This window comes from Mus pahari, chromosome 6, assembly GCF_900095145.1.
Source record: "Mus pahari chromosome 6, PAHARI_EIJ_v1.1, whole genome shotgun sequence".
Classification (NCBI taxonomy): domain Eukaryota; kingdom Metazoa; phylum Chordata; class Mammalia; order Rodentia; family Muridae; genus Mus; species Mus pahari.
This window is the reverse complement of record NC_034595.1, coordinates 55562498-55576218: the sequence shown is the minus strand read 5'-3', so window position 1 is coordinate 55576218 and position 13721 is coordinate 55562498. Positions and strand designations below refer to the sequence as shown.

Below are 13721 nucleotides of genomic sequence, written 5' to 3'. Positions count from 1 at the left end.
TAGTATCTATTTTTACCTCCCTCCCCCACGTGAACCCCAGCAGATTATTTGTAACCTAATAAACCATGTTCCATCTGAAAATATCTGAAAATACTGTCCTCATCCGTCATGGTAAAGGCCTCAAGAGAATAAAGCTAAGAGTTCACATTTGTAAAACACTTTACAGCTTACAATAAGCATTCCCATACATTATCATCATGTTTGACACTGCCTGAGCCTAGGAAAGTCAGCTCCATGGTCACAGTCAGCACTTTACAGATGCCTTAACTGAGGCTGAGGTAAGTGACAGGGACAAATGGATTGGATACATGGACCTGCCGAGTAACCACACCCTTTCAAAGTCTGTCTGCTGATTCACCGGTCCCTGTGGTAGTGAGCTCTATGACATATTCCAACTAGAAGCAGTGGTTCCCAAGAGACCTGCTAGGTGCACACCCAGGGGAAGAGGGCATTTGCAGCTACAGCTAGAGATGTCTGCTCATGCTAGAGGATTGCCTACCAACACTAGCATCCCAAAGGTCTTCTGGTAGAGATGTAGCTCTAGGTGGCAGATGTTTCTTTTAGAAGATACTGGGTACTTTGCAGCAGAAGGTGGACTGAAGCTGACCTGCTAAGCCAGTGTTGGAGAAATGAAGGTATTGAAAGGTTGGGGTCCAGCCCCTTGATATTTCCCTGGCTCAGCCACTTTGATTTAAATAAGTGATAGTTTGCTAAGCATATGTAACACTATACAGCTGCTTCACGATTAGTGCCCTATCCCTTCTTTTAACGTGACTGTGTCAAGGTGACACAGTTAAGGGATGAGATGCCACTAGCTGACCTTTACAACACATTCTGTCACACACTTACTCCCTATGTTTGGGAAACAGGAGATCCCAGAATCCTTCAGGATATGTGTAGGAATTCTTACCATGCATTGGCTACTGTGCCAAGAGCAGGGACAGAGCCCTGAGGACATCATGCTCTTGCTCCTATGTTCAGTAGCTGGAAGCCTTATGGAAGCTAGACCTACACAGTCAGGCCATGCAGTGCTAAGGGGGACAGAGTCCAGAGGCTCTGAAAGGCAGCCCATCTTCAGGCCTCTGCATGGGCTCTTTCCAGTCAGTCATGCCATTCCCCACTGCCTTCTCATCTTCCTCTCAGGACACAAAGATTGTGTTGTATTTTCCCCACCAGCATATCTGGGATGTATTAGGAGACCTCTAAAATACTCATTGAATGAAATTAAGGGGTGCTATTTCCTTTTCAATACCCCGTATCTTACACACCCACATACAAACACTCACACCCCTATACACCCCCACACACACATACACATAAACACACACACCTCATATACACACCCACACCTACCATACACCCCCACACCCCCACACACACACACCCTGTTTGTACATACACTCTTCCAACTAAATCTTACAGCACCTTCAGTTGCCCTGTGAACATTGCAATGGGCACCTACTGGAGCAGCAGAGAGTAGGACAATCACCATCTATGCAGGTGGATGAGGACACAACGGGACACATGAGGATAAGCAGAAGAACTCTAATTTAACAGGACCCTGGCGGACTCACCTTGGTTGCCTCGAGAAGCTCATCAAAGTCCATTGACAGGTTCCCGTTCTGCAACCACAAGGCATGATGGATGAGCAATGAATGAGTGATGGTCTGACAACATGAAACAGTTAAACAGACAAGGCCCTCGCGTTCTTACCGGCGTGGCTGCGGCAAAGCGCGCGTCGAAATCCTCCAGCGGCTGGCTATTCTGCAAGTGCAAGGGATGATGAATGAGGAGGGAGTGAATGACACACAAATGACATGGATTTATGAGTTTAATGATGACGGCAGCCATGGTTTACACTCCCGTGGTCTCAGTGGGCGGCGGCTGATTCTGATGTATGGTGAGAAGCCAGGGATGGGTTTCCAGTGTAAGCAGATGATAAAGCATGGGTCTGATTAGGAGACACAGCATCAGCAGCGCGTCTGCAAGTCTAAAGTCCACCTCCCTGCGACTAGACACCCCACTCAGCTAGGCACAGAGGTGAGAGCCGACGTGTCTACATGAAACAGTCTTCTTTGAAAATGAAGACACGCCATCCTGTAATTGCCAGACTCCCTTGTTTTTAGTGCTGATTCTTTTGGTTATATACGGTATACAAAATAACGGGGTCCACTATTAAATTTTCATATTTGTACACGCACACACACTCTCTCTCTCATCATCAGCCAGCTGTGCCCGTCTTTTGTGCTACCCCTTCTCTTTGCTCAGCCACCTCTTCTTATCCCCGTAAGCCCAGTGTCCCCTACCTCCCTAAGCCCAGGTAACTGCCACCGCTACTGTGAAACTTCTCCTTCTTCGAGTCCTCAGTGCCTCGGCTGCGCCTAGCTGCTGTACACAAAGTTCTTTCACGTGTGCAGCTTATTCCCCAGATGCCCAGCAGCTCCCCGGGGTCTAATCCATAGGCATGGCCCAACAGACATGAATGAGTCCATGTTTTAACAAGTGGCTGGCAGCTGGCCAAAACCAACTGTTCTCTTAGCTTATAACTCTATTGTATATATCATGTATTATGGGAAATGTATAATATCTACCACACGTGCATATTTTAATAACCTTGTTTTGGTCCTATACATACAAGCTAATTATTCTTTGGATAATCTCCAAGTAGCTCAATGCTAATAGCATCTGTGCCTACCGGCATTCAAATCGAGTCACTGCGCATGAACAGAGAGATGACAAGACTTCCTCATTTTGAACAGGGCTTGGTCAAGTTGTAAAATACTATTTCATCTGCTAAAATCGCCTTCTCTCTGTCCACAGAAATTGTGACTGCTACTTCCTCCAGTGAGGTGGGAGAACCAACGTGCCCAGGACCACTGTCATTTAGAACAAACATCAGTAGTAACCTGTCTCCACCAGTGTCTAGCTCACCAGGACTCCTCTGTGGCGACAAGATGAAAAGTAACCATGTGCAATAACTACAGAAATAGTAAGTCCACTTCTATTGGCACTCATAATTACTACTATTGTTATTTAGCTACAGGTGTGTGGGGCTGTGGGGAGATGGCAATCATCCAGGAGACCATGTAATCTATGGTGTGGCCCAGAAGGTTAAGGTTATGTCGCTACATCCCTTATAAATTCACATACTCCTGGGGATTTATGGCTAGGCCCCTACCAACTAGCTCTGGGTCATAACTTTTAATAAAAACATTTTTTAGTGTCCAAAATCTCATTACATCTGTCCAATATAAAAAAGCAAATGGCTTCAGAACATGATGGATGAATTAAATAAATTTGAAAAACAGCCCGTGGTGGAGTCTCATAAAAGCCTCCCCATGTGCCACGTAATGAAAATGTGGGGGGACCTCTAGCATCGGCGGGTGCCTGTCACCTTCCTGGTGACAGAAGACATGGCCTCTGGGGAGCTGCAGAGGTGAGGTGTGACGAGTGACTTCTGTGTGTCCAGAGGAAGTTCAGTCTAGGAGTCTGGACAAGTATGTGTCCTAGGAGTTACACTGGCCATGCCACTTCCTGGTCCCATGGCTCTGAAACTCAAGGAGACTCACTTTTCTCTACTTCTAAGTAGCAGTGTCAAGTCATTCTCCGAGTCTTACCAGAAAGTGTGCAGAGCTTTGTTTGGTATTAGGCACAATGTAGATAGATGCTCGAGAAATCACAACCATTATTTCGTACCTTCTCCTATCTCTTGGCTCACTTTAACAACATAGTCACATGTGTTCTTTAATCTGAGGAATCGGCTGTTCCATGATGTTGGGAACTAGAATAAGGAGCCTTTGGTCTATTCTTGACTCCATTTCCTTCCCCCCAAGCCCCTGTCTTGTTCCTAGGCAGTTTTGCCAGACCATTTTCTTCCTGGTGATATCTCTGGTACCTTTGGCCTGCTGCTGGCTTTGGACTTTGGCTTTGTCAATGCTCCAGGTTCCTTCCTCCTGTCTGGTGTGAGCTTAGGTGATGGTTCACCACGTCTGGCCAGTAGAGAGGTATTTCTATCCAAATGCCCCATTTCCCAACTGAGAGTCATGTCTAGGGCCTGGAATCCATCCCTTGGCTCCCACCTAGCACTTCCTTGACCCACACCTAACTCAGGACTCTTGGCTTGGCTTGCCAATTATCGCCAATTTTCGACTTTTCTTCTTATTTGCTTTGTATTTTTCTCTTAAAAATCTCAACAGGGTCAACCGTACCAGGATCTCAGCATTCTGAGAAGCGATTTCAGGGACTCCACTCTCCCTCACTCTCGAAGAAGACACTGAAATAAAGTTCCCATGAGGGGTTTTCTTTCCCATAGCAGAGGAATGACGGCTCTATACTGGGAACTGGGGGGAGACCAGAGTGATGACCCTCGTGCAGTAAAAATGACAGTGGATGAGATAGGCTGTGTGGTACAAACATCCGATAGGAGGAAATCATATTTATGGCTGACAAGTCAGGAACTTGCCATGGTTTACAATGTAATCTTGGGCTGCATAACACAATCCCGTGGGAGAGGCATTCACGAAACCCTGAGACCTGAGCCCCAGCCTCTGCTACGGGATTGTGCTGGAGGCAGAGTGGCGGGTGGTGGTTTTGCCAGGTTCCCACAGGTCCTCAGTGACTCTGATGTGCAGCTGGCTTTTCAAATTGCTGTGCTGGGGAATGGATTCTCTTCAGGAATAATCAGTGAGCATCCTACTGGGAGAACCGAAGGCATCCTGATTGATTAGGTAATGGATTAATTAAGGCCTTCAACAAACATCTCGGGTGGATTTCCCACCTGCTAGGACCTAGACAGGTGCTGGAGACACAAGGATGACTAATACACCGACCATGCTCTCAGCAGGGCTGTGAGGTGTAGTCCTTGTCATCTGAGGCGGACAGGAATGTGCATATGGGAGGGGACAAGGCTTTTAGATCTAAGCTAGGACCTGGGCCAAGGCTGCAAAAGAATCAATTCGATTATCCATTTAGATGGCCCAGGAGGAATGGATTAACTTAAGTGATTTGTAAGTAACTACACACAGGTGGGTAGTATTAAGGCTACCTAGTGATTGCCAGCACCCGAATGCATGCTACTTTCCCAAGTGCATGATTTAACAAGCAGGGCACATGCTAATTAAGACTAATTCTCACAGGGATATCTAGCAGCTTATGCTCTGCACCACTTTTAGCAACGAGGAGACGGGCCACTTTGTACTTCTTAGGAGACAGTCAAGAAAAGCTTGGCTTGGGAAGTGAACTTGGGTGGGGGCAGCTGGGGGAGGATGCTGAGCCACTGTGTTGGCATGCGATTCCTCCCCAGAGCAGCACTGTCTGGTAGAACGTTCTATGATGGTGGAGAGTCGTGTCTCTCTCCAGTCCGAGCTGGTAGGAGGTGTATGCTGGGTACCATGGAGATGCTTAATGGGACTGAATTGTAAAACTTACTTTAGATGAGTTTCACCTTAAATAGCCGCAGGCTACAACTGCGGGAGCCAGCACAACTAGACAGAAAATGCATGAGAAAGTAAACCACCATCAGCCACGCATCCAGTGCCGGCCCCTTTCTGAACACTAGGCATCTCCTTCCTTGTGCAGTTTCTTCTGTTCAACTGAAGACTCTCCCACACTTGCACTGACTGGAAATTTTCTTTGGGGGAATCTAGTTCCTTGTTATGACTAGAGAGTACCACGAAATCACCGAGTTCAGTTTGCAGTGACAGCATCCACCTTCTGGATCGAAGTTTTCTCCTTGTCTGGGCTAAGCCAGATCCAGAGACGTGTGAGTCTTTTAATGGGAAGTTTCAAATGGAAATTCACGAAGCAAGCTAAGATTGATGTCTCAAGCGGAAATTCATGAGGCCTCGTCGACAGTCAAATGAAACTGAGCTCCACTTACTGCCCCACGTGTGCCAGGCCTTACAAGATGTGAGCTTGACTCCTGCCAGACACAGTGCTATGGTTTAACGGAGGGTCTGGAGCTGGTGTGAGGACTCAGCTTTGGAATGATTGAAAACCGGTTCTAAGTACCCCAAGCTGGGCATCCTTTTGCAGCCAAATCTCTTCTTCCTCTGGCTATTGTTTCAGGACGGTCCTGAGGAATTTCTGGAAGCTCGATAGGACACGCTTGAATGCAGTAATGAAGATGGTGACCTCCCTCAAAGAGCGTATGGTAGGCTGTGTGTTCAGCCCCTCAGACCATGAAACGTTTACACCTTACTTCCTTGAAGATGTACTTGGCTGCTGTTGTTGCTTTGGAGACTTTTGACGCAGGGTCAAAAGTCCTATGTTGTGGTCAGGAATGGTGTAGAACGAGTCTTGTGGTAAACCTCCTGTCCTTGCCTCCAAGACCTGAGTGCTGGGGTGACAGGTGTGTACCACCATGCCTGGCTTGAGTGTGCTGTGAAAAAGGATGACGGAGACAGAGCTCACAAGCACTGAGCTGTCTTCAGAGGGTAACATGAAGGAGCAGGGGCAGCCCTGGCAAAGTCTCTGACTCCGCACTCTATTTCCTCACTTTCCCCTCTAGTGAAGAAAACCTGATGTGCTAGCACGTAAAAGCACAGGGCCGTTAGAATAGGGTGGATTTAGGAGATGGGGAACTGGAATGAGATACAGGAACAGCAGCATCAGTACAAAAGTGCTGTCCACTGCCTGACCACACCCTCAGGTAAGCTCCTGGTAAGCTCATTTGGCCCTGGAACCAGACTCCCCTCAACCCCCCAGGGAGGAAACAGGGCTGATGGTGGGTACCTGCAGGATGGGTTGGCAGGGAGAAAGTAGTGAAGTGGCTGCATGGCAGACAGCAGCCTGTGGGGCATAATTTCAGAGTGCCAGCTCCTTTGAGTCCTCAACAGAAGTATTGAAAGGAGTGAGCCTCAACCAGCGTTCTCTCTGCTTCTGCTCAGGGTTAGTACTTGTTCTGATATTCCCTTCCTGGGGCCCACTGGCCACTCAGCACACGCCTCCAAAAACTGTGACTGAAATCTATCTTTCCTCTTTCTAACATCAGTCACTTCCAGAACTTAACTGTAGCAAAGCACAGGTGACAAAAAAGATGAGGGTGAGCAGGTGTCAGGCGTGGGAGCACCTGGGAAGGGCTGGTCCAGGGAACAAGGTCAGCTGCAGAAGAGGCAGCCTTTCAGAGACAGACACTGCAGGCTCCTGCCTGTGACCTTTCCCCCAGTTTCGAACAGTTACCAAAGTGGACTGTTCTGGCTCTGCCCCACCACACCCTTTCCCTTCTCCATTCTTCTTCCCACCTTTGACACCTATTTTGGAATTTAGAGAGTATAGGACTGAGAACACGATAGCTCTATGGTATGGTTAAGGGGAAGGTTTTTATTATAGAAAACAATTGGAGAGAGCAGCCAGAAGCATCTGAAAGAGTCCCAAGGGGGAGAGAGAGAGAGAGAGAGAGAGAGAGAGAGAGAGAGAGAGAGAGAGAGAACAAAGAAGAGTACCCATGATACTGAGGGAAATGGAAGTCAGCATGCACTTTGGTGTGCTACTAGGCACCACAGACAGAAATTTGTCCATTCTGCGGGTGATAAGGGAAATGACCCCTTCGGAGGAGGGGACCCTGCTTCACAAGTTCCTAAGGAATTTTAGCTTTTGTCTAACTGCCAGAATTTGGCAAAATGGAGTTTCCTTTTGGGTGTGGCAAAGAAAGACTCTCGGTTTTCACGTCTAAATTTTCTCAAACATATCCAGTCTTGAAATATACACGGGGCTAAGGTTCATGGAACCATTTCCAGGCTGCTAATGATTCTGTGGTTAGGTACAAACAGCAGATTTTCAGCGACAAAGGGAAGGGGCTGTGGAGACAGTGGTACTAAGCATCTATGATCCATCTATGGACATGGTCTTGCCTTTCTACCATACAGAGAAACAAGAGAAACCAGGAAATCCACACAGAGCCGTGGTTATGAATGAGACAATGCACAGCCCAGAGCATTGTGCCCGTGAAAAGGCATGACATGTTTGAGCACATAGGACTACTTTCCTCCCTCTACCTGTACCATAAAACACAGCATCTAGCTCAGTCTCCACGGGTGGGTGAAGCTGGATGCAGTGAAGACTTCGAGCCATGGTACATTAGGGACCGGTGAGTGGTGATGTTGTGACCATAAAAGACACTAGGGTGATGCAGCTATTTCAGTGGTGATGGCAAGAGAGAGTGGTGACGGACCTCGGTGGAAATGCTGAGAAAGCCGAGGCTATGCAGTTGTTGAGGAGTTCTGGGAAGGGCTGTGCAGACGTCTGGAACCTATAATCAGTGACATCACCTAGGAGCCAGAAGATCTCACATCAACAGGAGGACTTATGTGACCCCTCCTGTGGCTGGAGAACAGGCTGGGGGATGCCTCTGCTGCTTTTAAGGGCTTTAGACAGAACAAACGGGTTTGAACGGGTCCAAGGAGCTCAGAGGACTAGAAACCAAAGGCGAACGGTCCCCAAAAGCTTGAAATCAACTCTTTCTAACTCCTTTTTCCTTTCTCTCTTCTCCTTTTAAAATTCTATTATCCTATGTCCACATTAGCCAAAACTCAAGGAGTTTTCAAAAACCTCCTAACAAGATTTGGCATGGCTTCAGGCCCCTGCAAAGGGAGCGAATCAGAGTCACAGGAATGTGAAATTGGCTCCTGTCAGCAGGCTGACAGGCTCTCGGCCCACATTTCAGGAAGAGGGCAGGACACACAACAGAGTCCGTCACTTTCCTTGATGCTGTGTCTTCTTGGGGAGACTACTGCTGAGGTCCAGATGGTCCCCAAATGGTAACAAGAAATATTGGATGAAGTTGAGACCATGCCGAGTGGCAGAGGCAGAATCCGAGCAAATCAGAGGCAAGCACAAACGGAGAGATGTCACAGCAAAGGAAAAAATAGCCAGCAGCCTTTGCCTGCTGCGCTGACAGCCATTCCGTGCAACATGGTTCCCCTCCTTCTCCACAGGACGGCAGCTTACAGACATGGGAATTCATTTTACTATTTGGTCTTCCCTCTTGGATTTTGCTTTTCACAGTATGAATCTGGTGACCTCCAAAATGCCTTGGGTGTCTACTACTAGCCAGGCACCAAGAGGCCCTTGAACTGTCCCCCCCCCCCCCCCCCCCGAGCTAGATAGAGCAAGTGAGGTTAGGGAAAACTGAAGATGACTAACTCCAGCCGCTGGAAGGGGAGTGTCACATCAAGGGAACCATATTGAGCATTTTTACAGAGAATGTGCCATTTCCAGTCATGATGCCATTCATAGAACGGAAGCCAGCACCAGCAACTGGGATTAGCCAAAGAAAGCTTTCTGTCATTCTCAGAACAGAGTCTGCTCATTCATCCTCTGACTTCTTGGTGGCAACATTAGGGAGATGCTCATCTCCTGAGGTCATGTTGAATATCACCGTCCTGTCTTAGCAATGGTGTTACCACCGCTGTGTTGTTGTAGCATCACAACCAAAAGCAAGTTGGGGACAAATCAGGACAGGAACTCATACAGAGCAGGAAGGCAGGAGATGAGGCAGAAGCCAGGAAGAGTATTGCTCCTTGCGGCTTGACTAGCCTACTTTCTTATAGAACCCGGGACCACTAGTCCACGGATGGCACCACCCCCAATGGGCTGTGCCCTCCCACATCAACCACTAATTAAGAAAGTGCCTTACAGGCCTGCCTACAACACAGTCTCATGGAAGCATTTTCTTAATCGAGGCTCCCTCCTCTCAGATGACTTTAGCTTGTGTGAAGTTGACATCAAGCCATCCAGAGCATTGCCCAAGCTTGTTTTTTGCTCATCTTCTGGTTTCTACACAGTTGCCAATACATGTCTAGAACCCAAATCTGCAGGTATAAAGGTATGTATGAGTTAGTTCCTGCTGCTATGGTAACGAGAGTTTGAGAAAGAGCAACTTAGAAAGGGCAGAGATGGGCATCATGGCACGTGCCTGTGACCCGAGCTAGCATGACGAGAGGGTTACAAACATAGTGTCAGCTGAGCTACAAACTGAGACATTATCTCACGAAAACTATCTAGATAAATACAAGGTTCATTTTGATGCACAAGCTTTGAGGTTCCTGTCTATGATTTCTTGGTCCCAAATGGCCCACTGTAGACAAATTGTGTGACAGAGATAAACCACCCCCGTCATGGCCAGGATGAAAATGGTAAGAATGGAGAGGAGTGTGCAGTTCCACAGTTCCCTTTGGGGGAACACTTCCAGTGCTCCTAAGACACCCTGGTGGGCACCACCACCTCCCAAGGTCACCACTCTGGGGAAACACAGGCCCCTTGGGGACATTGCACATGCCTGCTATAGCATCACCCTCCATTTCCATTCACGAGGAAGTGTTGATCCTCTGTCTAGACCCTATTCTGGTCTGCCTGCCTCTGTCTGTGTACAGCCTTCCTTTGGCCTGAGCTGTGGTCTCCACTCTCACCTCTTATATTCACCACGCACAATCAGCAAGCGAATGGAGACTGCATCCTATGAGCTTCTATCACACTTGATGTAACTCCCAACCCTTCCTCAAACCCAGGGACTGTGCAGACACAGGTGGTCACAATTTCTGAACTCCTCCACCATATTCTCTGTCCTGCTATGTTACACATCACGATCCTGTCTTTCCTCTCACCCCTCTCCATCCAACAGTTATTTTCAGTCTCAGGTCTTTTTCTTACCCATCCTTATTCAGGCACAATCTGTCTCTGGCTGATTTCTTGTCCTAATTCAGATCCTGGCATAGCTGTTATCTTTGGGAGAGACCTTCTCTGTACCACTGTGTTTGTTTACCTATCTGTTGGTGGTCTTACCATGGAAGGAGACCTGGTTTTAAGAAGGAACATGGGCTGACTTGTAAGTCTCCTGTCTTTACCACAGTGCCTGGCACACAGGAGACATTCAACAGTCTCTGTGGAATAGATGAACAATAAATGCTTGATGGGCAGATGGATAAGTGCCTCAAGAATGATTTCAGGAGGTGACGTCCAATGCTGTAGACACTTGCACTGTTATAACAAAAAGGATCCTACCCACTCCTGCAAGGACAGTGGATTTGTCATTCTGAAACCTGGCCTGTTTATTTCCTTTCCTGCTTGTTCTCTGTCCTGGGTTACCTTGGAGGACTGCATAGCTAGCAGATACAGATGGTATAACTGATCCTACATGGGCATGTTTCCCTAAATGTTGCAGCATGTGTTCTGTGAGACCCCTTAAGTTAAAGCAGTAACATACATATGTTAGGTAGGGCCACAGTTAGTTGGCACTGTTATTTCTGGTTTTGTCAAGTACACACACACACACCACTCAAATGAATCACACAAACTATTCAATGTAGACTACAGAGGAACGAATGGGCCAAGCAGTAACATTACAGCCTTGTGTCTTCTTGGCCTGGCAGAAGGCTGGGCAGGACAATGGTACTTCCATTTGATACTTAGAATTCCACTCTGTGCAGCAGACACTATTCTAAGTGCTTTCATGTAGTAACTAATTTAATCATCACAACTGATGCAAACACCATTACCACTCTCATTTTCAGAGGCAGAAATGGAACTGCTGTGCAAGACATGCAACTGATATGTCAGTTCCCCAGAGATGCTCAAGGAAGAGGGACAGGACCCCTGGTGAAGGTTCAAAGAACAACATGGAAGTAGCCAAAGGGACAAGTCAGAGAGACTGGATAGTACAGGAGAAGTTGGGAGAGACCCCAAACTGTGGGCTGCCAGTAAGCAAGGTGGGAAAGAGGACTCATCCTAGAGCTAAGGATCCCAACAATGCTGACTCACAGGAGAGAACGTGATGGGGAGCTCACAGAAGTATAAGCAGAAGTGGATAATGCATCACAAAAAGTGAGCATGTGCATCCATCATAGGAGACCTTCTAGAGACTGTTACCCACTACTGTTGGCATCTTCATCTCAGTCTTTTTATGTATACCACAGACAAAATAGTTGCCATGTTAATTAAGCTGCATAAACGCATGGAGGATTAGAGTCCCTTGTGGGGGCTTTGGAGGTCTCTGAGAAACACACACATGCTATATCATATCTATGGAGTCAGGGCAGGAAGTGTTGGTTTGAACACTGCATAGCCCTGCCACGCAGTCTTCGGAATCACAGAAGGAGGGAACGGTGGAGTGCTGAGCGCAGCCCTGACCCCACAAGGACTCCAGCAAGCGCTGGCTTCTTGTTTCCTTTCAGAGCTGCTACAGAAGATGAGCTCTGTGCGTCCTCCAGTTGGGCCTGCCTCTGACATATATCCTCTCCGGCCTCAAGATCCTTCATTTAGCTCTTGTTCTTTCTTCTTTGACGAGAGTTTGTTCATTACTCTTCTGTAACCACTAATAACGGCAGTTAGGGGGAAAGAAAGAAGCATAACAGGATGATTTATCCAGAGCAGCAGAATTACTGTATGGAGAGAGAAGGCGCGTCAGCACCGATGGATATTTATGAGGAAGCTGTATATTACGGCTTTGCTCGTTAAGATGCTGTAGTTAAGATTCTGTGAATGTTAATGATCTGTATTAGAGGAATAATGACGGATTCACAGTGGCGGCAGCAGCAGTTAACAGATACCCCACGCACAGATCTTCTAGTCATTTGATGAATGCCACAGAAGGAGCAGGCGCACACGACACCTGTGCATGGAAGAGCTACTGTCCTTCCTTCTGCACAGGAAGTGCCACCCACAAAAAGCAGCAGGAGCAAGATGGCCAGGATCCTCCGGCTTTGGGGTCTCAGACATTCTCATTTTAGAGGCCATGTGGTCCAGCAGGAAAATAAACCAGTTTGGGGTAGGGCAGCCCCAGACCTTGTTTTTTTCAAGGCAGACCTTGTTTATGCCTGTTGTCTTGATATAATTGTTAACAGCGACACTTCTCGTCTTTTATTTTGGAAGTGGACCAGTTTGGAGGATAAACTAGGTCACCCTAACTTTAGGGTCAAAGAGGTGGGTGAGAGAGACAACTTAGCTCTGCTTCTTCTGACTGTACTCTGCGATTTAATGCCTCTCTTCCTTAGCATCCCACTGGGTCTCAAGGACACCCACTGTTATAGTACTTTGGGACAATTTGGAGATAACAATTCTTGGTGTCTAGCCCAGTGGGGTGCTCGATATTTGTTATTGATACTTGTTTGTCATCCCTGCTGTGGTGTGCTTGAAAACTGGCTTCCAAGAACTCTGTCTGGTATTTGAGACACTGGTCCCTAGTTGGAGGCCCTGTTTTGGGTAAGTTTAGGAGTGCCTCTTTCCTGGGGGGATGGGTACGTGTGGCATCAATGGTAGGCTTTTGCTCTTGTACAACCCCACCCTACTTCCAGTTTGTTCTCTCTGCCTTCTGCTTGCAGAGGACCTGCGATGTCTGTTTCCTGCTCCTGATGGCATGCCACTATGCCTCTCCGCCATGACTGATTCTTATGCCTCTGCGAGCGTAAACCAAAATAAACTCTTCCATAAGTTACTTTTGATGATGAAGTTTTATCACAACAACAACAACAACAACAACAACAACAAATCTAACTAATGTGCTTGCCATGAAGGACTGATTATGTCTCTTCTCCCCAGACTAATGGGCTAACATCCCAGCTTTCATATGGCTTTCTCCCCTTCTCCCTCTCTCCCTGCCTCCTCTTCCCTTGCCGACAAGCACGGGCCATGGTAGGATGCAATCTACAATGCAGGGACAGTTTTCATCTTGATCTGGGACTCTGCAGCCTGCACAGGTTGTAAACACAGTTGCTCCTATTGCTTAGGCC

At 47.5% G+C, this 13721-nt stretch overlaps 1 protein-coding gene across 4 annotated transcripts in view; it reads right to left on the bottom strand.

The window, feature by feature from the left end:
• Positions 1–13721, bottom strand: part of Dab1 (DAB adaptor protein 1) — a 1123238-nt gene that overhangs the window by 28177 nt on the left and 1081340 nt on the right. For 2 of the 4 annotated variants that reach the window (XM_029539573.1, XM_029539574.1), the window contains 2 exons: positions 1714–1764; positions 1575–1622 (listed from right to left, as the gene is read on the bottom strand). The exons of the other annotated variants lie outside the window; for them this stretch is intronic. In XM_029539573.1, coding sequence (XP_029395433.1) covers positions 1575–1622; positions 1714–1764 — 99 coding nt within the window. The remainder of the gene's footprint in view (positions 1–1574; positions 1623–1713; positions 1765–13721) is intronic. 4 annotated transcript variants of the gene reach the window in all.